General features: G+C 44.7%; 1 protein-coding gene across 5 annotated transcripts in view; it reads right to left on the minus strand.

Moving 5' to 3' along the window:
- Positions 1-23,546, minus strand: part of BCL2L1 (BCL2 like 1) — a 42,851-nt gene extending 19,305 nt beyond the window's left edge. Inside the window, exons 1-2 of one of the 5 annotated variants that reach the window (XM_020990688.2) lie at positions 23,463-23,546; positions 21,422-22,076 (exon numbers count right to left, since the gene is read on the minus strand). In XM_020990688.2, coding sequence (XP_020846347.1) covers positions 21,422-21,967 — 546 coding nt within the window. In that variant the 5' untranslated portion in view covers positions 21,968-22,076; positions 23,463-23,546. Of the gene's footprint in view, positions 1-21,421; positions 22,077-22,185; positions 22,282-22,342; positions 22,499-23,336; positions 23,421-23,462 lie in introns of those variants that run through there. The other 4 variants (XM_020990692.2, XM_020990690.2, XM_078150199.1 and 1 more) reach the window with 4 other exon arrangements.

Raw genomic sequence — 23,546 nt, forward strand, 5'->3', positions numbered from 1 at the left:
TTTGGGTCACTCCCTTTCCTTCCTCAGTGAGTTCACTACATGATTCAAAAGCTTTCTCTCCTTTCCAACTCCTGCCCCCATAACAGAAGTCTTTAATGATACCCCTTCAAGTCCCAGTCTCCTAGCTCCTCAACTTTTTCATTTACAAACAACCTCTGTGAGGAGTAGTAAAAGCTGCCCCACTGGGGACACAACTACAATGGGATGACAGTTAGGCAACACAGCTTTTTCTTTCTTTCATTCTCTCTCTCACCTCTCTCTCCCTCATCCTTTCCTCCCATTCCTTTCCCTCTGTCCACATAGGATCATAACCTTACCTGCAGGTGCTCTGCCCGAAGGAATATAAATTTTGATCGCTGAATCTTCACAATATCTTAGGATTGATAGACTAGATTTCTTTCTTAAGGACCATACCTTAAAGCCAAATCACTCAAGCTCTCATTGATTGACCAATAATAGGTCCCAGGGCCAACTAAGCCACAGTTTGGACCTGACTGGCTCAGAGTGAATGTAAATAGCAATTGTTTCTGTTCTGGCCAGAAGCCCTGAGGGTTTTCCCCTCCCAGAATTGATTTTTTTTTTTTACTATGTAAAAAAATGCCTTATTTCTTTCCTAGCCTTAATCAAGGACTGGGCATTGCCTCAGTCAAACTGAGCCCTGGGAAAGACCTTAGCTTAAAAGGGCCAAGGTGTTCTACTGCATCCAGGGCCATCTCCAGATCTGTATTTTGCCACTGGACCCAGATGGCTCCACAGGAGAAAAGTAAGGCTGGTGACTTTGTACATCCCTCCCTCACTTAAATCCAATTCATTTGCATGTCATGTCATCACCTCTTTGATGTCATGATCCTCTTCGAGAATGAAGGACAAGCAACAACTCCTCCTCCTCCTCCCATAACAGGGCAGGTAGGTGGCACAGTGGAGATAGAGTGCTAGGCCTGGAGTCAGGAAAACCCATCTTCATAAGTTCAAATCTGGCCTCAAACACTTACTAGCTGTGTGACCCTGGGCAAGTCACTTAACCCCAATTGTCTAAAAAAAACACAACAAAACAAAAAAACAATTCAAGTCACTTAAGTCTCTCCCCATTCCAAACCATTCTCCATTCAGCTGGCAAGCTGGCTTTCCGAAAGCACAGATCTGACCACATCACTCTTTACTGAATAAACCTGAGCGGCTCCTGTAATATTACCTCTAGGATCAAATATAAAATTTTCTCTTTGGATTTTAAAGCCCTTCATATTTTTCTAGTCTTCTTACATTGTACTTTTCTCCATGTGTTCTTCTAAATAGTAACACTGACCTTTTTGCTTTTCCTCACACATAACATACCACCTCCCAACTCTGGGCATTTTCACTGGTTATCTCCTAGAACTTTCTCCCTCCTCTCTGTCTCCTGGCTTCCTTCAAGTCCCAGATAAAATTCCACTTTCTATGGGAAGGCTCTCCTGATCTCCCTTAATTCTAGTGCCCTCCCTCTGTGATTAGCTATTTGTCTGGTATATATCTTGTTTGTACAGTCATTTGCATGTTGTCTCTCCCATCAGACTCCTTGAAAACAGTTTTTTTTTTTTCTTTCTTTGTATCCTCAGCACCTGGCACAGTGCCTGGCACACAGAAGGTGCTTAATAAATGCTTCAGTTGAGTTACCATGGTAACTTTATTGGAGTTGTTACCCATCACCCAAGAAATTAAGTCTAAACTCCTTGGCCAGTGCTCCAAGATCTTACAAACACTTGTTGACTCATCTCTTGCCTCTCCCCTGAACATCCTCTATATTCTGGTCAAATGAACGACTTGATGTCTTCCAGTAGCATGAATTTTCTTCTCTCCCTGCCTTTGCTCATGCTGTCTTTTCCACCTATAATGCCTTTTTTGCTCATCCTAGGATTGGATTTTACAGCTAGAGGGGACCTTAGAGATCATCTAGTCCAGACCCTTCATGAGATGAAGAAATTGAAGGTCCAAGAAATGAAGTGAATTGCCTAAAGTCAGCCAGCTAGCAATCCGTGAAAGCTCAGATCAAATGCCACCTTCTCCACAAAGCCTTCCCTGATCCCCCTAACTAGAGGTATTTCTTTATCTTCCAACTCTTTTAATACTGTTCAGACTTGCCTTGCACTATTTGTTTCCATGTTTTATTTTCTTACTAACTCATGTACTCCTCAAGAAAATAATCTATATCTAATTCTTCTTTGTATTTTCTTCACTACAAGAATGTGGCCCTAGGTATCTCAATTAATATTTGCTGAATTACCCTCCTTGGAGATATGGACTGTTACTGCTGCTGCTGAGCTCTGAAGGGTTAAATCTACCTCTTTCTTCAAACAAAACAAAACAAAACAAAACCCAGCAGCTGGAGCACAGGGGGAACCCTTGGCTCTGGCTAGATCTAATCTGGATCAAGCTCAAAATCTAGGCAGCAGCCTCCCTGAAGAGCCTCTGGCCAGGTGGAACCTACAGATCAATTAACCTTTGGTGAACCATAGCTGGCTTCTAGATACATGGAAGGTACTGTCCGAGGTTTAAGAAACAGGTTCCCCATAAAAGACACGGGTAACAGCCTATAGCTCTGGCACAAAGCAGGAACAGTAGGATTAGCACCTGCTGGGAATGGGATTAGGATTCCTGGGACGAGCCCTTTTAATGCTCCCCAAATGCTGTCTTGCTACAGCTTTTCTCTGCCCGACAGATGGTGTCTGAGCTGCAGGGAAGAGAAGAGTGGGTTGGTTTGGGGGATGGGGGCTCTGATAGTCTGGAAACTTATGTGGAATTGGCAGAGAGGAAAGAACCAGGCTGAAGGAACCAGAAATCTTGCCTAGGTCCTTCTATCTCTCTCATTCACTGAGGCTAGGGTCCAATATCCCTTTCTTATTACAAAATGTCCTAGCTATCACATGCAGAGTCATACGAGTTGGAATAACAGTACGTTCAAGAGAAGAGAATGCGGTCCTATTAGAAGGCATAGACCATCTCATTATATAATGGGAAAAAATATGGCACAGGGGAAAAAACACTGGCACTGGAGTTGGGAAACCTGAGCTCTGACTCCAACTTTGCTAATAACAAGGTGTGACCTTTGGCAAGTTACTTTCCTGCTCTGGGCCTCAGTTTCCTCATCTGTAAAATGAGTTTGAGATAGATTATTTCTTTTCTTTTCTTTTTTTGGCAATTAGGGTTAAGTGACTTGCCCAGAGTCACACAGCTAGTAAGTGTCAAGTGTTTGGTCCGAGGCCGGATTTGAACTCAGGTCCTACTGACTTCAGGGCCGGTGCTCTATCCACTGTGCCACCTGGCTGCCCCCTGAGATAGATTATTTCTAAGGTCTCTTCCAGCTTATGTTCTAAGGGCCCTGCCACCTCTGACCCTCAATGAGTGGTCTAAGGTCCCTTCTAGCCCTGATATTACACATTCTAAAATCCCTTCTAGCTCAAACATTCTTTATTCTATGTTCTAATATCCAGTTCTGGAATTCTATGAGTCAAATATCTCATGAGATATATACATGTTAGGGAAGGATACTACTGGTCAGCAGCTCATTTGCTTGACCTTATAAAGAATTTTTCCTGAGTCTGCACTCCTGCAAGTTTCTCCTGAACTCCCACTTTCTCTCTTACCTTCTCTAGCTCCTACTCATTCTTAAAAGTCTATTTTAAGCCTTATCTCCTATGGGAAGCTTTGCCTGAGGCCCCCCCCCCCATTTCCCTGAACTAGACTGTAAGATCCTCAAGGACACCAACTACACATTACACTTCTTGCTATTTCACAGAGTGCTTTACACAGCAAGTGCTCAGAAAGTTTATTAACTGATCTTACCACACAGACCCCAAAGAAAATAAAAGCATCATAGCTCTTGGAATTAGAAGGGAGTTCAAGAGGCAATCTAGTCCAATCCCCTGTTTCAAATAGGCAAAATACTGTAATCCCATTTTACAATGAGGCACTGAAGACTAGAGAGGCAAATGTAGAAAATTGTCTTATAGTTGTCTGACATTGTAGACACTGTCTGAAAAATATCTTACAGTAACACAGTGGTGTGGCAGTGAAGAAATAGAAGGCAAGTCTTTCTTCTGGTGTAGTACTCCTATTATACCATTCTGCTTCTGCTACAGAACCCTTCAAGCCTAGAGCTTCCCTTCCCAGGCTAAGCTGAGTCTCCAAATTTAGCAACTAATATAATGGTATAATGCTAAGAACATGGGCCTGGGAATCAGACTTGGGTTCAAATGCCTGTTCCAGGCAGTGGCAGGTCACTTACAAAAGTCACTAAGCCTTTGTTTTCTCATCAGTAAAATGGGATGGAGATAAAAATATCTGTATGCTCAACATCAGAGAGTTGGTCCATAAATTGTAAAGCACTCCAAAAAAGGAAAGTTACTAGGACAGGGGAGCTGTGCCCAACAGAGGCAACCCTTGGCTAGGCAGACTTCCCACTCTCCAACTTCTCAGGAGAGAGGGTGAGAGAAACTGCTCTCCGTTCCTGTTACTCAGCAGTACAATGATATTGATTCAGCCCCATGATGTCACTTTCTACAAAATCATGACTAGCAGCTGGGGGTAGAGGGAGGAAAGGAAGCTGTGCTCTAGCAGTTAAGCCTGGACATGTCTGTGGAAAGATACTAGGGTAACTGGGTGGTGCCTGGGTCATTCGGTACCTTCACTGGAATCAAGGGTCATACTCCTAACCACGGAACCTACTTTGTGCAATGGAATTAAGAGTCAGGGAACAGGAAGAATATGGTAGACTCTCTACAATCCCAGCCTAAGTTAGATGCTATAAAAATGAGCAGTGACACAAACTTTCAGAACTGATTATAGTCAATGTTACTCCAAGGTGCTCCCCTAACCCATTCTCCTCTCTCCCCACCCCCACTTTCTTTCTTTAAAGCAAGGATTTTAAAGCATTTTACTGAAAACATCTCTCTGCATCTCAGGGCGCAGATGAAGGGCCATTTCCATTTAACAACTATGTTATAAGTGAAAAAGCACTGAACTTGGAATCACCAGACCTGAGTTTGAGCTCCAGCCTTGACACTAACTCCGTTGTGGCCATGGGTATCCATGGCTAAGTCACTTAGCCTTAGTTTCCTTATCTGTCACATATGGACTAGATGGATATTATGTTCTGGTTCAACTCTAAAAGTCTATGATATATATATCCTAGAATGCATTCCTACTACTATCTTTATTAGTTCTATCTCTAGCAATCGAGTTTCTGACAGCGAAAAAGTAATTTTTTAAAAAGCAGTAATTATTACTATAGTACTTTAAAGACTACCCTGGAAAGTAATTCTGCTCCCATTATAGAGATGAGGAAACTGAGGCTCTTAGAGAGATTAAAAAGTAATTTGTACAAGGTTCCAAAGCTAGTCTCTGGACTCAGATTTGAATCCACGTCTCCTGATTCCACTTCCAGGGCTTTTTCAACCACACCACACCACACTGGTTAAATGGAAGTTGTCTTTCTCACGATGCAGCTTCTCTATAAACATAAAAGTCTTATTTCTTAGTGGAAGTATTACTGTATTTCTTTATGTTATCCCTAGTAGCCAGCACACTGTCTTGCACAGGGTACATCTACATGCATTTAATAAATGTTCACTGAGTTCAATAAATATTGGCTGGCTGACTGGTTGATGAAGGGAGAGAAGGGGTCTTTCCCAGAAGAGGAACCTGTAGGAAGTTCAGTCCTCTGGTGCTGTGCCCTGGAATCCCCCAGGTTTCCCTCCCCATGGCTTGGGATATTAGTTTGGAATCTCACTCCCACCTCTACATGTATCTGAGACGCCCCCTCCAGGTGCTGCACCAGCTTCCTCTGGTCTGGCTTCTTGCCTGTTCCTGTCCATCTCTCTCAGTTTCACTGAGTGGCTGCCAGCCCCACTCTTGCCTGCACCTGCTGCTTGCCAGTATTTGAAGATCCCCTTATTGCTCCCAACATTTGACCTGGATTCCCTTGACAAGGACCAAAAGTTCTACTTTTGGACTATTCACTGGGATTTTTGGCTGATTTGGAGACACATGGCATTCTATCCACCTCTGGGAAATGTGGGTAGAATGCAATTTTTTTTTAGAATGAATCAAAGTGGTGCTTTCAATTCAGAGTTAAGGCCAAGCAACCCTAGGAAATGTAGCCTGGAGGCAGCACTCATGGAGTCAAGATTCCCTTCAGGCTGGCCTGGGTGGGAAAATCTAAAATCCAATATGCAGCATCCAAGGAAACTCTCCACCTCAGAGTGCCTGTACCTGAGATAAAGCAACAATGGTATCACATATTTGTATAGTGCTTCAGACTTTCAATGTGCTTTCGCTCTCATTTCATCCCCCCAACAGTCCTGTGATAGTAGGTACAGCAAGGACTTAACAAATAGGAAAACAGATGCAAAGATATTATATAACTTGCCTCAGATCACTCTAATGGACAAAAATAGTGGTTTCACAACTCTTAGTCAAGTGTGATGAACGGGGAGACTACTTTTCCCATCACCAAATATCAATCACTCAAGGCTGGTCTTTATTCCTTGAGCCAGAAATCTGCTATGGAAAGAAAGAGAGAAAGAAACAGACACACAGACAGAACAAAAAAAAAAACCTCTTTGAGGGCAGGGAGCACGATGTTTTTCACTTTTATATCTCCAATACCTAACACAGTGCCCCACAAATAATAGGAACTTAAAATCAGTTACTTCATCCAACCTGGATTAAACATCTACTGTATGGGGAGCCAGAGGGGGGGAAAACCAACAATATCAAATGCTGTAGGGTGAAGGAGAATGAAGACTGAAAAAAGGTCACTATATGGGATTTGGAGATTTGACAGTCTTGGAGAGAGCAGTTTCATTTGGGTGTTGGAGGCAAAAGTCACACCACAATGACTTGAAGAAAATAGGTACAGTTGAGAACATTTACCTGCCAGCTTTATCTCACACTACTTGCCCTTCAGAGAGCCTGTATTCCAACTAGACGAGGCTTGGTACCATTCCCTGAACACATCTTCAAGGCCTTTCAGCTAGTGTGCCTTTGCTTATGCTTGTCTGTATCTAGAACATCATCCTCATCCTTCAAAGCCTCGCTCAAATACAGCTTTCCCCAGTTCCCAAAGTTCGTAATCACCTTTTCCTTATCTGAATTACTCTGTACTCCTCTTCTATACTTATATTTGTGTTCTATTTATCTTGTCTTATTTCCCAGCTGAACTCTAGATTCCTTGAGGACAGGCCTGTTCTCTTTCTCAGATCTCAGTGCCCAAATCAGTGTACGTCACCTACCATCTTACATTTCTATACTGCTTTACAATTTTAAAAATACCTCAAATATATTATTAGTTGGAGAAGCTGGGAGTGGTTAGCCCAGAAAAGGGAAGACTCAATGAGGATAAGATAGCTGTGGTCCAAGAATCTGATGAGCCACCATGCAGAAGAGGGACTGGCCTTCTGTTTGACAAAAAATGGAAGAACCAGGAGGACTGAGTGGAAGTTGCAGAGAGGCAAACTTAGTCTCACTATCAGGAAAAAAAACTCCAATTAGAGGTATCTCAAAGTGGAAAAGGCTGGCTTGGGAGGTATTGAGTTTCCTTTTGTTGGGAGTCTTCACTTCTCAGAGATGACCACTTGTCAAGTATGTTATAACAGGAACTCCTTTTGGCTATGTGTGGGTTGGAATTGGTGGCCACTGAAGTCCCTTCAAATGGTAAAATTCTGTGATCTCATTTGATTCTCAAAAATTAGAAATATTCTCATCCTTTTACAGATGAGGAAATGGGCTCAGAGAAAGGAAGTGACTTGCTAATACATTGGCAGAGCTGGCACTTAAGCCCATATCTTATTCAAAGGGGAAGGATAGATGGAAGAAAACACACACAGGCACGAAAACTAGAGCAGGACCTAGGTCCTTTCTAAACTTTTATTTCCTCCAAAGCCTAATATAGTGTCCTGCACAGAGTAGGCATTTAATAAACATTTGTTTGTAGCAAATACCACCTACTATGAAATAGTTGTGGCCTTGAACAGTGGATCTTCCTCAACAGAGTGCTGGAGACAGGCAACTGAGAAAGAAGCTCCAAACAGCAGCCCTTTGCACTAGGTATAGCCCGCCCCCCCCCACCCCCGCACTAGAAAATGATCATAATTTGGAGCTGGAAGACACCTTAGAGGCCATCAAGTCCAACTTCCTCATTTTACAGATAGGGAAATTGAGGCCCAGAGAAGTTAAGTGACTTTCCCAGGGATTAGAACCCAGGTCTTCCTGACTCCAAGTCTAGTGCCCTCATCACTGTGTCATTCAACACTCCCTCACAGCTTGCTCAAGTCAAGGCAAAGGCTGCTGTCATCCTCAATGTAGTAGGAGTCCTTCTGTTAAAATCTCAGGGGATAAGACTTGTCAGCTGTGTTGGCTTCTCCTTAGAGAGAACTGGAGGGGACCACCTGTGCTTGGAAGGAGGGATGTGTCTGTGTTCTCTCCAGGGGGGACCAGGGATAACAGGAAGAAACAGAGTGGATCAGATCACACAAACTACCTACAGGGAGTTCACTCCTGTTAGGCCCTGTCCTGTGCTCTGAAAGATGGCCAACCCTCCACTGAGTATGACCTCTTAGGACCCCCCAAGAACCTTTTTTGAACTTCAAGATGCAGAAAAAGAAAGAGGCATACAGACTAAAATGAACAAACCAAGCAGGCTGTTTCTAAGCACAGTAACTAGGTCAGTTGACTGCTGAAGAAGCCAGCTGGGGGGCTGAGAAGGGGAGAATTTTGAGGGGCCCCCCCCAGGGCTCTCTGCTTCCCTTCAGGCCCTGCCCCTCCTGAAACTCACACCTGTTCCTCAACACCCCCAGCTGTCAACGGTTGCCACCCTCCTCTCCCCACCCCATGGTCTTGCCTCACCACCAATGGGCTGGAACTGTTTTTGCTTACATGACAAATTACAGTTATCTTTATATGAGCCCTTCAAAGTCTAAGCTGCTTGTGGTTACTTAACCCCTAGGGGTCTGGGCTAGCCAAAGAGAGGAGGTGGTAGACAAAGACTTTAGGATTTCCTCTTTAGAATGTAGGGTTCAATTCAACATATGTACCTCCTATGGGACAGGTATCATACTCAGTGCTAAGGAAGTAGAAAAGAAAATGAACCATAGTACCTGCCATCAGGGAGTTTACAATCTAATGAGGTGGGATACAACACACACACACACACACACACACACACACACACGATAAAAGTAGAATGTGATATAATGCAATGTAGTATAGTAGAAAGAATGCTAGGCTTAGGATAAGAGGACCGGGTTCAAATCCTAGTTTAGATACTACCTATGTGACATGAATCAGTAACTTAATTTCTGTCATTAAGTTTCCTCATCTATAATATAGGGGTAATGATTCTAGCACTACCTACCTTATGCAGCTATTTTAAGGAAAGTATTTTGTAAACAAAGTGCTATAGAAATCTGAGATATTATATTATCATAGGACAAAGGAGAGATTCATGCAAAACATCTCAGGAAAACCAGGGGAGAAAAATCACTTTCAGTTGGGGAGATACATGGAGAAGTTTTGTCTCACCCAAGGGAGCAAGCAGGTTGGGGCACTTTAGGGATTGCCAAGAGCTCCATTACTACCATCACTGCAGGTGGCAGGAACCAGGTGATGTTTACCCTTCTTTGGCCAAGTCTGCCAAAGGGCTACAATCCAGCTTCTGAATCTGCACCTGTGATTAAGGGCCCAGAAATAACAACTTAAGTGACCTACCTGATCTGCAGGTGCCTCTGTTTGCTTCCCTCTCAGCCAGCCAGAGCTAGGCAGGAGCCTTTTCACTCTAAGCCTCAGGCTGTAAGAGTCCTCCTCATGAGCTGACTTCAATGCAAAAGTATGCCAGGCCCATATCCAAATCTGCCCACCTCTATGCTAACCCTTATTCTCCACTGCTAAACCTACCTATAGGATTAAAGCCAAATTCCTCAGCTTGGAATTTGGTTCCTTCCAAGATCTGACCTCTTCACTCCCACTACATGTATCCTTCCCACCTGTTTTCACTATATTCCTCTCCTATGCCTGGAATGCCATCTCTTCTCCTGATCCATCATAAATCTTTGCCACCTTCTTGCCTTTGTACCATGACTCACTGTTTCCTACACTTGCAATATCCTTTCTTCCTCTTCCTGTCTTTTAAATTCCTATCCATCCTTTAAAGGTTAATTCAGATCACACCACCTCAAGATTTCTTGGATGCTCCATCAGTAATGAACATTCCTCCCTGTCCTCACCTCACACAGCATATCTCTAATGCTCTAAGCTCTATGAGGGCTGTGTCTGTCTTACTCAAATTTTGCTATCTTTATGAGTGCCTAGCATAAGGCTCCACCTAATACAATTTGGGGGGGGAAGGGTTTGAAGAAAAAAAATTACAAGTCAGGGTCTCAAGTTGACTCTCTTCCAGCAAGCCTTATCTGGTTGAAGAGTCAACTCAGCACATGGACCTTAGCCCTTCCTGACTTCTTCAAGTACTTAGGCATCTATATTATACATTTGCCTTTTAATTGTGTTATATATCAACATGAACAACATATATTCTCTAATTAAATGATCAACTCTTTGGTGCAGGGACTAAGTCTTAAACTTCTTTTAGGGTCCACATGACATCTACCCTTTCAGTCATTTTTCAATCATGTCCGACTCTTCATGATCCCATTTGGGGTTTTTCTTGGCAAAGATACTGGAGTGGTTTGCCATTTCCTTCTCCAGCCCATTTTACAGATGAGAAAACTGAGACAGAATTAAGTGACTTGCCCAGGGTCATACAGCTAATAAGTGTCTGAGGCCAGATTTGAATTCAGGAAAAGGAGTCGTCCTGACACTACGCCCAGCAGTCTCTCCAATGTACTACCTAGCTGCCCCCTACACCTACTTAGTACAATGTTATGGGAATGCTTAGTACATGCGTAGTAAGCTAAATTGAATCTGTCTAGCCCAAAGTGATACAGTTTTAGTCCTCCCTCCCGGTTCTCCAAACCATTTGCTTGCTCCTTCTCAATCTCCTTTCCTGCTTTTCATCCAGGTCACATCCACTAACCATGGATGTCCATGGGGCTCTTTCCTGGATCCTCTACTCTTTTCCCTCCATACTATTTCACTTGGTGATCTCATCAGTTCCCATGGATTCGATCATGTTCTCTATGCTGATAATTGTCAAATATACTTGCCCAGCCCAAGCCTCTCTCTTGACCTGCAGTCTCACATCTCTAACTGCCTAGTGGACACCTGGAACTGGATGTTGTGTAAACATCTCAAACTCAACATGCCCAAACTGAACTCATTATCTTTCCCTTCTTCCTAACTTCCCTATTACTTTGGAGGGCACCACCATCCTCCTAATCACTCCAACTTGAAATCTAGGTGTCATCCTAGACTCCTCACTCCCCTCCCCCTCATCCAATCTTGCTACAGCCTATCAATTTCATCTTTATAACATCTCTTACACATGTCCCTTCCTTGCCTCTGACACGGTCACCACTATAGTACAGGCCCTTATCATCTAATGCTTGGGCAGCTGCAACAGCCTGTTAATCTATGAAGACCACTCCAAACTATCTTCCACTCATCTGTCAAAGTGATCTTCTTAAAGCACGAGTAAGATCATGTCACACATACCCCCTCCCTGACTCAACAAACTCCAGTGGCTCCCTATCGCTCCATGAGCGCACACGCACACACACACACACACACACACACACACACCACACAGCCTTTTGCAAGTACTCTACGAACCACTGACACTAACCTTCTTGTTCCATCTCCCAACTTCCAGGCATTTTCACTGGCTGTTCCCCCATACCCAGAATCCTCTCCTTTCTCATTTCCACCTCTTAGGTTACTTCAAATTCCCGCTAAAATCCCACTTTTTATAGGAAGCCTTTTTTTTGTTTTGTTTTGGTGAGGCAATTGGGGTTAAGTGACTTGCTGAGAGTCACACAGCTAGTGAGTGTTATATGTCTGAGGCAGGATCTGAACTCAGGTCCTCCTGACTCCAGAGTCAGTGCTCTATCCACTATACCACCTAGCTGCCCCTAGGAAGCCTTTCTTAATCCCCCTCAATTGCATCTTCCCTCTATTGATCATCTCAAGTTTACAGGCTACATTGTTGCTCGTACATAGTTGTTTGCATGTTGTCTCTCCCATTAGCTGGCAAGAACTCCTTGAAAACAGGATACTGTCTTTTCTGTATCTATCCCCAGCACAAAGACTGGCACATAGTATGTACAATAAATGTCTACTGACTCTCTGTATTCTGTACTTGAATTTAACCTACTGTATCTGATACAAGCTGAAATGACATCTCTTACAGGTGCAGATATCTGATGATGCCTATGAACTCTATGAATGGCCCTGAAGTAATGTAGCTAGCCTTAGAGAGAGAGAGTAATATAAGACAAAGTCACCACTGCCCACAGAAGTGAAAGAGTTTTTAAGGATATCAATGCCTTTGCAGATCTAGTTAGCATCAGGGCTATTAACCAAAGTTGACCAAAAGTAGTGAAAGAGACACTGTTTAAAGCCATAAGCATTCTGAAAAATTATACCAGTGGTATTACTACCCCTTAACTCAGACTACCCCATCCTCAGCTTGTTAGCAAGTTTTCGGTAATGAAAGGGGTGCCCCAGCCTCTAAAAGACACTCCAGAACCAAAGGACCCATTGGGGAGAGAGATACCTGAGGACTCTCTGAATCAACATTTCGATGGGACCAATGAAGGCACCAATCATTAGGCAAGAGAATCAGGCTCTCTGGAAGGGACAGTATATTTCTGAGCAGCCTGCCTAGTCTACATTGAACAAAAATTTAAGGGAATAGGTTGGGAAGGGGAGTTTCCCTTTCACACAGATCAAAGAATCTGAGAATGGTGTGAATTCTAACACAGTCCATAGCAGCCTGATTTGCTATCATCCATTAACTATCCAACAGACGAACTAACTCCTCAGCCTTTGTAACTCACTCCCGGAGAGTTTGGGAGAAGCTCAGCAGACTAAGTTGTATCTCTTCTTTGCCCTCTGTACAATGTCTCCTGAGTCAAAATTTTTATGTTCCAAATGTAACTCTTAGGTGATCCACTGTCAGGGCCTTTGGAAGATTAATTAGCAGATGATTTGGGGAGATACAAATGGCACAAATGTATCTCTTGGATTAGCACAGTGCAAACTGGAATCTCCTGAGTGACAGAACCAAAGAGAACCCAGGAATACTGAACCACATAGCCTAACACACCCAGGCAATGTGGCTAGGGGCCTCAAGCACAAAGGTTTCAGCTAGAACTTTTCTCAAATGAACTGAAAGAACAGAGAAGAGTTCATTCACTGGCTCATTAGTCATTCAACAAACACATATTAAGCAATAACTATTCACAAGGCCTTCTGCTTGGTGTGGTGGTAGATATAATGATGAATATAAGATAGCCCTTGCCAATAGGAGAATACAAAGGAAAAGAATCACAAAGGACCATGCAAAGACCAGAGGGGAAAGCAGAGAGGGCAGAGAATACTTGGCCCAGGAGGAAAGGTGGGGGGATGGGAAGGGAAGAGATGCCAAGTGCCCAGAAGAGAGAGTGACATTCAAGGCACTACTTTTCAGTTTCCACTTTCTCATCAGAAGGAATCCTGCCACTTAGCTGGGACAGGAAAGTGGTTATGGAAGTCATTGCAATGGCATTTCCTGAAAGGCTACAGAAAAAACCCTCCCATTTTGGAGCCAGCTAGCAACAGCCTTATGCAATGAGCCCAGTTTTCTATCATAATGACAGACTTGATCCTGGTAATTTCACTAGGCAGCACTGGCAGTAGATAGACAGGAGTTCTAAGTCCAAAGGACCAAGATGGACTTAGAATCTGGGGACAAGGTCAAGAAAGTTGCAGGGCAGTTAAGTGGCAAAGTGGATAGAGCACTGGCCCTATAGTCAAGAGGATCTGAGTTCAAATCTAGCCTCAGACACTTGAGACTTACTTGCTGTATGACCCTGGGCAAGTCACTTAACCCCACTGCCTAGCCAAAAAAAAAAAAAAGCTGCCCTCTCTCAACCAGAAACTTCAAGAATCTAACTCATAGAGTTTAAGCCTGGAAGGACCTTAGGGGTCTGATTCAACTCCCTCAGGCCTTGGGGCCTGACAAAATCACACACAGCTAGTTAGTGATATATCAAGGACTAGAACCTTTTGGCTCCTGGTTCAAGGAACTCTTCCACATTTATGTTGCTTCAACATATGATGAAAAAAATTAGTTGTACTCTACCCTGAACTGTAATTTGGCGATACTTTATTTCTGAGATTATTTTGTTTCTTATGAGTTAATAGAAAACATTCACCAGAAAACATAATATAAATTATGATTTTAAAAATCATATTATGTTCTGAGTGAAGCAATGCTCACCATCAATAAGAGTTTGCTGAATTCCTACTATCCTCTAGCCATACTAACACTATAATGGCAAATACCACAGGATAAGTGATAGGCATGGAATCTAAAAAGATTATGAAGAATGTGTTGCTACCTCCAGCACTATCCTGGAGATCAATTCTTCTCAGTTGGTACCGGTTAAAAACAAAATGTTGAAAAGTTCAACTGGTTAAGCCATACTAGTTTGACAGAAATGTGGGAAGAATATCCAGCTCCAGGAGGGGTGGTAGAAAGACAGGACATTCATACAATTTTAATAGAATGTGAATTGATCCAACCATTCTGGAAAGCAATTTTGAATTATACTATGAAAACAACTAAAATGTTCATATACTTTGATCCAAAAATACCAGTACTGCTCATATACTATAAGGGCAATGGTAAAAAGAAAGGTCCATATTTATAACAAAATATTCATAGGAGCACTTTTGGTAGTTAGCAAAGAACTGAACGGCATGAGTTGATACAAAGTTTGCAGGTAGGTGGTGCAGTGCACAGAGCACTGGGCTTGGAATCAGGAAAACTCGTCTGCGTGAGTTCAACCAGGCCTCAAACACCCGCTTGCTGTGGGAGGCTGGGCAAGTCACTTAAGCCTGTTTGCCTCAGTTCTTTATCTGTAAAATGAGCTGAAGGAAATGGCAAACCACTCCAGCAGCTTTGCCAAGAAAACCTCAAATTGGGTCATGAAGAGTAGGACACAACCGAACAACAACAACAATGTAAGCAAATCTAGGAAAATAATATATACAATGACAACAATGGGAAATGGGAAGAACAAAACTAGTGCTATGAAATCATAATGACCCAACCAGGCACCAAAGAAGAGCTATGAGAAGTCCTGCCCCTCCCTTCTTTGCAGAAGGGTACAATTATGGGGAATGAGTGCTGTGTGTCAGATTTTTGTGACATTAGCTTTATTGAACTACTCCAATTTTTCCCCTTTTTTAAAACTTTTTTTTAATCATTTATTATAAGAGTAGATCTTGGGGTGGGGCATCTTGGGAAATGTTGGTAATATAAAAACAAACGCTAATAAGAATTTTTTTTAAAAAATCAAACAAAGAACATCGAACTTCCTATCACTAACTTTGTTAATCAAGGATCCTTCTAATTAATCATTTTGTTTCCTAAGTGAACTTGCCACGAGCAATGGGAGTTTGTACACATGGGTTCTTTGGTCAACTGTACCCATCAACATAGACAAATAAATTGGCATTTTTATTACTAAAGAAGTCTGTAGTGAGCTGATCAACTAAGGTGAATCAATTCTGATAACTCCTGGGAGAACAGATAAAAATGAGTTTCAGAACCTGCAAAGCTGAGGACTGTACCCTGGAACCTATGGTGACCTTGTAAACAGGCAGCTAGCCTATGATAGTTCAAAACGACCTGTCCTACCCTTACTCACTACATTACAAAGAGGAGGCTCACTCACCTGGTGGGATTGCTGTAGGAGGGGTTTGCCTTCCTGCAAGCTGGGAGTAGGGGGAAGACAGCCCAGAATGGGGAGAAACTAAAAAGTGGAGAGATTCCTTTCAAAGCGAGCCTTGTTGGGAACATGTTTGTGGGTATTAGATTGTGAGCTCCTTGAAGGCAGGAACTGTCTTTTACCTATTTTTAGGGACTTGGCATGGTGTGTGGCATGTAGTAGGAGCTTAATAAATTTTTATTTGGTGGTGGTGGTGTTTTTAGTGGGGGAGAAGCAGTTTGCTTCTGCAGAATGATAGTTCATTGGAAATCACCCCTAAAACACCAAAGTTGCTTAAAGAAACTCCCTGTAAGCAGATACAACAGGCAACGAATGCGGTTGAAGAGGGGGTATCCAAATTACAGACTGGTATCGATCTGGAGCAAGAGAAAAGAGAGGGAGGAAGGGTGGAAGGAAAGATTAGTCATCTAAACCAACCTGTAGACAGCCCAATCCTAAGACCAAGTGATTCTTACCAACTCCTTTGGAGAACCCCTAAAAAACTTTTTCAAGGATTTTCCAAAGGCATTTAGGAAGAGCCTATCTGGTAAATTAGGTGCTGTGGGGGGTTCTATGGAGTCCAGAAAACCTTGTGATGCTAACAGAGTTTTAAAGAGATCTCCCACAAGTGAATGCCCAGCAGGCCTGGCAGTCAAAGGGGAAGCACCAGCAACACTTCCGCCTCCATCACAGAACCTGAATGAGAGGTTCAAAATTTCCAGGTTTGGGGTTTCTGATGGGGTTTCCCTCAGAAAACCACAAAATTACCAACAGCTGCCAAGAAATGCAAAAGTTTGCATGGTAGCACTAAAGGAGGGAAGCCTACAGAAACCGAGAGACCACAAAGCCAAGAAGCCCCAGGGCAAAGTTCTAATTTCTCCATCCAAAACATCACTTTGAATGAACAATAATCACTCACATTTGCATAGAGCTTTATAACTTATAAGCTCTTTCTTCACAACAGCTCAGTGAGAGACAATATAACTAAGTAGTTTTATCTCCATTTTACAGATAAGGAATTGGCATCAAGGAAATGAAGAGACTTCCTTGCTCAAGGTCACAAACTGAGTAGCAGGCCTAGAACCCACATATTCTGATTCCAAGTCCAGAGCTCCAGCAACTACACCCAGCTGGGTTTCACAAAGGTCTATCAAGATGGAGAGTTTAAGTTTCCCTCGATTATCATCATGTCCTTGGTTGTCCACGTATAATAATGGAATTTCCCCTCCCTTCAAGGCTCAGATCCCCACCTAATCACTAGTCCTGGGCATATACAGCAATGACTCAAGTTGCTTCCTGAGTAATAACTTCAAGGATGAAACAGCTTCTTTGGTGAAGCAGGGAAGCCAATTCTGTTCTAAGAAAGTCTCTTACTCCATAATTAATGTGGATGCATTACCCCTTAATCTACATCCTTTATTGGAGTCTCCTCTCTGCCCAGGATGCTAGGTATTATTATCCCATTTTACCGGCAGGAGAAACCTACTCACAAACAGGTTCAATGTAGGTAACCAAGCAGAGAGGCAGTGGTATGGCTAAGAATAAAACCTGGGGAATACACAACCCCAATCTTTGACCCTCTACCTCCTGACCCAGTCGCAATTAAGTCAAAATATACTGACAGTCTTCCTCCTTACAGTACCCCCACCTCCATTCCCATAGCCCCCTGCACAAACAGAGCTGCCAGTTATTCACGGGGATTACAAGAAATTTCAGTTTTGGAGAAAAAAAAAATCAGTTCAAATGAGGGCATAACCCTAATAACTAAACACTACCCCTACTCCTCCTGAACTACCCAGAGCTGTATTAGGGGCATAGCTTTGGGCTCTTCCTGATTCATAATGTAAACATAATAGGATTTAAAGGCAGAAGGAATCTTAGAGATCATCTATTCTAATCCTCTGGATTTTACAAGAGGAAAACTGAGGCACAGAGATGCAGAGCACTATAATGGAAAGAACAGATTTAGTTAGAAGATTTGGGTTTAAATTTTAGATCTGCCATCCATTTACTACCTGTGGGGGCCTCAGGCAGGTCGAAACCTCTTTTGGACTTCAGTCTATTCATCTGATTTGGGGATTGGCCTAAATGATCTCTAAAGTTCCACCTAGCCCACATCCTACCAAAAAATGACTTATCCTTAACCACAATCTTAGTTATAACTCTAAATCCAGTGTTCCTGAATCCTGGTAAATTCTGCAGATTCCTAGAAATCCAGGACTGTATGTCCATGGAAAAGGCAGAAGACCTTTACAATGCTTTTACTTGGTTGGTTTACCCCTCTTCCCTCCCTAGGGGCTCAACATCCTGATGCTGAGCCCAAGAGTGGATGATGGATCAGTACTATACACTACATCTCAGGAAAGGTGTGATGATGTGATGAAAAGTACACTGGGAGTTAATAGACCTAGGGTTTTTTTTTTCCATATTCTGGCACTTATTATGTGACCTCAGGCAATTTGCTACCCTTCTCAGAGCATCATTATCTTTCTCTGTAAAATGAGGCTGGACTACAAGATCTCTAGGGCCCCTTTCAAGATTAAAGGCCTATCAGGCCTGGGGTGTAACAATTAGCATTCTGTACTCTCAATGAAGCAATCTTAGTTCAAATATTGGTAAAACTTTAGTTTTCATCCTAGGCAGTGTGGCAAAATGAAAAGAACATTGGCTTTGGAGTCAGAAGACCAGATTGTGGATCCCAGCTCTGCTACGTATTACCTGTATGGCTTTGGGAAAGTCAATTTACCTCTTCAGGCCTCAGCTTCCTCATGTTTGGGGGGGGGGGAATGATGAGAGATTAGATGACTTCTGAAGTCCCTTTTAGCTTATAGTTCTATGCATCAGGTCAGAATGACACCTTAAAAATAGATCTCCAGAGCTCAGACAAACCTATAGCCAACTTCAGCCTTCAAGACTGGTAGGAAAAATAGGTTTATGTCACCCTGATTGAGCTGCGATAACCTAGGAGCAAATGATTCCTTGGAAGGTAAATGTCTGAGTATCCTTTGTCCAGGCCTGAAAGTTGAGTGCCTTGAGTAATAAACTCATCTTCAGTTCCCCTCTTACCACAAAAGGTCAGAAATAATGCTAAAATATCTTATTGCAGCTCACCCATGTAAATAACATTTGAGGTAATATGCAAAGGATTCAATATGACTAGCTAAATAATTATAATAAATAGGATTTCCAATTTCAGGGGAAGAGAAAAAGGGAAGAAACAATATAAACAAAGCTTAACTCTTCTGCAGAGGGGCACCATCCAGCCTCCTCAATGCCTTTGGGCCCTAGAGCTAAGATGCTATTAAAAGGACATAGTGCCTGCCACTTAGCACAGTGCCTGGCACACAGTTATGTGCTTAATAACTGCATATGATTGACTGACGGACTGCTTAGCACAGTGCTTGGTACATAGTCGGCACCTAATAACTGTTTTCCTTTCCTTCCTTCCCCCCATAGAGATCCTATTCTTGGTAACTTATGTACCCTGGAAAGCCTAGGCAGAGCTCTCCACAGGCAGGGATTGAGGTGATCCTTCCCTGGCTGCTGACTGGCTACAAATGGCACAACTCACGGGGCAATGTCACAACAGGACAAGGGTCAGAAGGAAATGGTGCACATTCCCCACCAAGAGCTGCCACAGAAGATATATCTGAGGCAGTGGAATCCTGTCCCTCCTGTAATCAGCTGAACAAATATTTGCCCCCAAAGACAAGCTAAGCAGGAGGGCAAGCTGCACAACCAACAGGAACCATTTAATCATTATCCCCAAAGGAGTTCATTTACAGAGTAGATTTCCAGGGCTGGGTCAGCCAGCCAGGGGAGAGGGTCACAGAGTCTGCCAGGCTCCAGTTCAATCTCCTCCCTTTAAATTGGAGGTGGAAACAGGATTATGGAGAAAACAATGGATACCTAAATACTGGCTGGGGGAGGTCTTGGACAGGCTGAATACAGATGAGTGATCCCTTTAGCAACTTCAGAAGGCTCAAGCTATAGTTCTGAGACTGCCACACCCTGGGCACAGCCTAGGAACAATCACATTCCTCACATTCCAGAGTCCATGGTACAGCTACTCCCTTTCTCCTCAGCTCCTTCACTCTATCTCTTATTTTTGAAAATATGCTGGATTTCTTGGGACTCCTGAGAAGTCAGCAAGCTAATGGAATACCTGTACCCGCTCCCAAGCAATGAGAGAAAGGAAGATGCCTTTGGCCCCACACACCTCCCCCTCCACAACTTTATGACTTAGTAAAATGTGTGATGTTTCAGTCACCTAACCTGTCTGGGCCTCTCCTTCAACATCTACAAAATTGGAGGACTGCATTATACGCTTTTTAAGGTCTCTTCCAGCTCAAAAATATAGTATCCTTGCTAAGTTCGGATTTTACTCTTCTTAGGCAATACAGGGATAATAGGTAGTGAACAAGAGTTGCCTTTTCCTGGGAGGAGCAGAATTAATTGTTGCTTCTGAGTTCTTTGGTCTTGGTCCTAGCCTTAGTAGCAGAGTGCTCTAAGCAGAAGTATCAGGACCCTTTCTGAAAGAAGAAAATTGGGGGATGAGGTGGGAGAAAGAGTATGAGAGTTCAGCTGCTGTTTACTAACTGACATCAGGCAGTGCACAGTTTATACAGCATGACACAGCAAGAGCTCAGCAAACTGACAGATCCTGTGAAAAGTTGCACATAATGAAGAATTACAGAGCAGTGCCAGCCACAACCAGAATCCTGAGGAGCATGGCCCACTTCATCCTAAAAATTTACACCCATCTTTGGGTCACTGAGTCTCCCACCTGGCCAGGCCCATGCTCTGCATCAGTCCCATGTCTAAAAGCCCCTTTTCTGCTCTGGTGGGGAAGTATGGTGGGGAAGTACAAAGAACAGGGGACTAGGGTTCCCAGAAGTATTCCTACTAAGGACCAAAGTCTTGGGATTTGTATCCTGGGTCTGCCATCAATTAAAAGTGTGACTTAGGTCAAGTGATTTGACTTCAATTTTCTCATCTGTGAGATGATGGAGTTGAAAACTAGATTACACTGGAAGGATCTTACAGCTCTAAATCCTATAATCAGTCTACGAAAAGTACAGGTCAACTATAGGGTTTATTTACTTGTGAAGTAAACAGAACCTTGAGTTTTCAGAGGGGAAAAAAAGCTCATCAAAATAACTTCCCTTGCTTTCCCTGATACTTCCCAGCTCTTGGGACAAAAGGAATAAACCAAACTAACTTCAATTGTGAGACAGTGTACTTCAGGAAAAGCACTGGCCTACAGAGGCTCTCAAGATTTTCAGAGTTTAGCCAGCCTATCCATTAAAGGATGGGACCCGGTTTCTAGACAACTACTCCTTAGGATAAAGACACTAAAAATATAAATGGTGTTTGGCTATTCATTGGTACATGGTCCTCAATGCCCACAATGACTACCCATCGCAACAGTTTGACTTGTACTACATGTCAGAAAAATTTGGGGTATCTCTAGCCAGAGAGTAGGGAGAAAAGAGAAGCAGAAAGGGGTCCCTGGTCCTTACCCAACCGCCATTTTCTTGGATCCAAGGGTCTAGGTGGTCATCCAAGTAAGTGGCCATCCAGGAGGTGATTCGTCCTACCAAGACTTCCATCTCCTTATCCACGCTTTCCACACACAATGCCCCTCCGAAGGAGAAGAATGCCACAATTCGGCCCCAGTTCACCCCATCCCGAAAGAGTTCATTCACTACCTGCTCAAAGCTCTGATAAGCCGTCCCTGGAGTGATGTGGAGCTGGGATGTCAGGTCACTGAAGGCCCTTCGGTACCGGAGTTCAAATTCATCTCCTGCCTCCCTCAAAGCTTGCTTCACAGCAGCCACCGGTATTGTCTCATGGGCATCCAGGCTGCTGCTGTGTCCTGTGGCCCCACTCACTGCATGGCTGTCAGCAGGGTGCCAAGAGGGGCTGCCATTCACAGTACTAGGTATTTCTGTCCCTTCTGGGGCCTCAGTCCTATTCTCATCTTCAAATTGACTCCAACTGTATCCTTTCTGTGAGAGCTTGTAAGAAAGAAAGTCAACCACCAGCTCCCGGTTGCTGTGAGACATTTTTACATCAGGAATGGGCTGATCCAGTTCATTGTCCAAAGCACCTGCTCTCTGGGTCTGGGATCTGCTTGACAATTCTCTTCTGAGATTCAGGGCAAAAATGCTGGTTCTGAACAGACAGAAAGTGAGAGAGAACTTAAGGGGGGAAAAATGCAAAGGCCCCATCCACCCTACCGTATCTTATTCAACCTCCCAAGGTTCTAGGTTTTCTTACAGACCTCAGTAATTTTCCACCTATCTTTCAAGAGACAGGGACTGAGTAAGACTGAAAACCCATATCTAGGAACCGATCCTCAGACTGGGCTCTCCACTGATTATCACCTCCTCTAGGAAATGCCCCTTCCACCCGCACCATCCCCCCACTCCAGGAATAACCTTGCATTCAAATCAGCTGTCTGCGCCCGGGTCGCCCCCTCCCCCCGGGCTGCAGGTTCGGACCCAGGAGCCGGTGCTCTCACTCCCCCTCCATCGCCCGCATTGAGGGCTGCGCTGAGCCGTGCTCCCGGCCCCCGGGACAGAGCCCGGCCCCCTCGCCGATCATGCCCGCCCCTCCGTGCTCCGGCCTACCGGCGGGGCGGGCACAAAGGCTCTCGGGCCCAGGCCGACTCGCCGGAGGGGTGTGTAGCTGGGGTTGGGGTTTAGTTTGCTGTTTTGTAATGTTGTTTTGTGAGCGTGTGTGGTTTTAATTTAATTTAAAGGGCCCAGCCGCGAGGGAGGCTCCTCAATGGGAGCCGGCTTTCCGAGGGTGGGTTCTCAGCGCCGGTGCCTTAACCCTTTTTCCCTTCCCCGAGGCCGGGGAAACGCCGGCGGGCCGGGAGCCAGCGCGCTTTCCTTCTCCCCGCACCCGGCAAACGTCCGCGAGACCGAGGGGCGCCTCGGGTGGGCTCGGGGCCGGCTCCGCTCGCCCCTGGCGGCGTCCGAGCATCATGGCTGCCAGCGCTTCAGACAAAGGAGCCGGAGCCCGGGCCGGGGGGCTACGGCTGCCCGGGGGCGCCCGGCTTGGACCCGCGTGGGCCCCGCTTCTCCCCAGCTTTTCTTTCGCTGGGGGTCCCGGCCGGGATCCCAGGACTCCTTCCCCGGCCCTTGGCTCCACAGCGCCGCCCGCCGGGGAGGTGCGGCCGGGCCCAGCCCGAGCCACCCACGTTGCCGGGCAACCGCCTTCCTTCCCTCCCGGCGCCCCCCGGACCTCAGCACAGGCGGGAAGGAGGGGGAGGAGGGGGCGTCCCGCCCCCCGATCTCCCGGCGGCTCCGCCCCCCGACGGCCAATCAGAGAGGTGGTCAGGGCAGGGGGCGGGACACGAAGGCCTCCATGCCACCCTCCGATTGGGCGCGGAGCCCGTCACGCACCCCCCCCGGGCGGCGCGCTCACCTGCGAGCCCCACGAGTAAAGGGGGGGCGACATCCCCTCCCCCGCCTGCGTTGTCCCAACAACCGAAGGGCTCTTGTCGGCCGATCTCCCGGCAGCGAGCTGAGAGCAGGTGGCCTGCGCACCTACCTGACTGGCCTTCTCTGCCGGAGTTTGATTCCAGGCGGACCCGGCCTCAGTTTCCCTTGAAAGAGGCCGGGGGAACTTGCGAGC

The sequence above is a fragment of the Phascolarctos cinereus genome, unplaced genomic scaffold (assembly GCF_003287225.1).
Source record: "Phascolarctos cinereus isolate Bilbo 61053 unplaced genomic scaffold, phaCin_HiC Scaffold_2;HRSCAF=192, whole genome shotgun sequence".
Lineage (NCBI taxonomy): Eukaryota > Metazoa > Chordata > Mammalia > Diprotodontia > Phascolarctidae > Phascolarctos > Phascolarctos cinereus.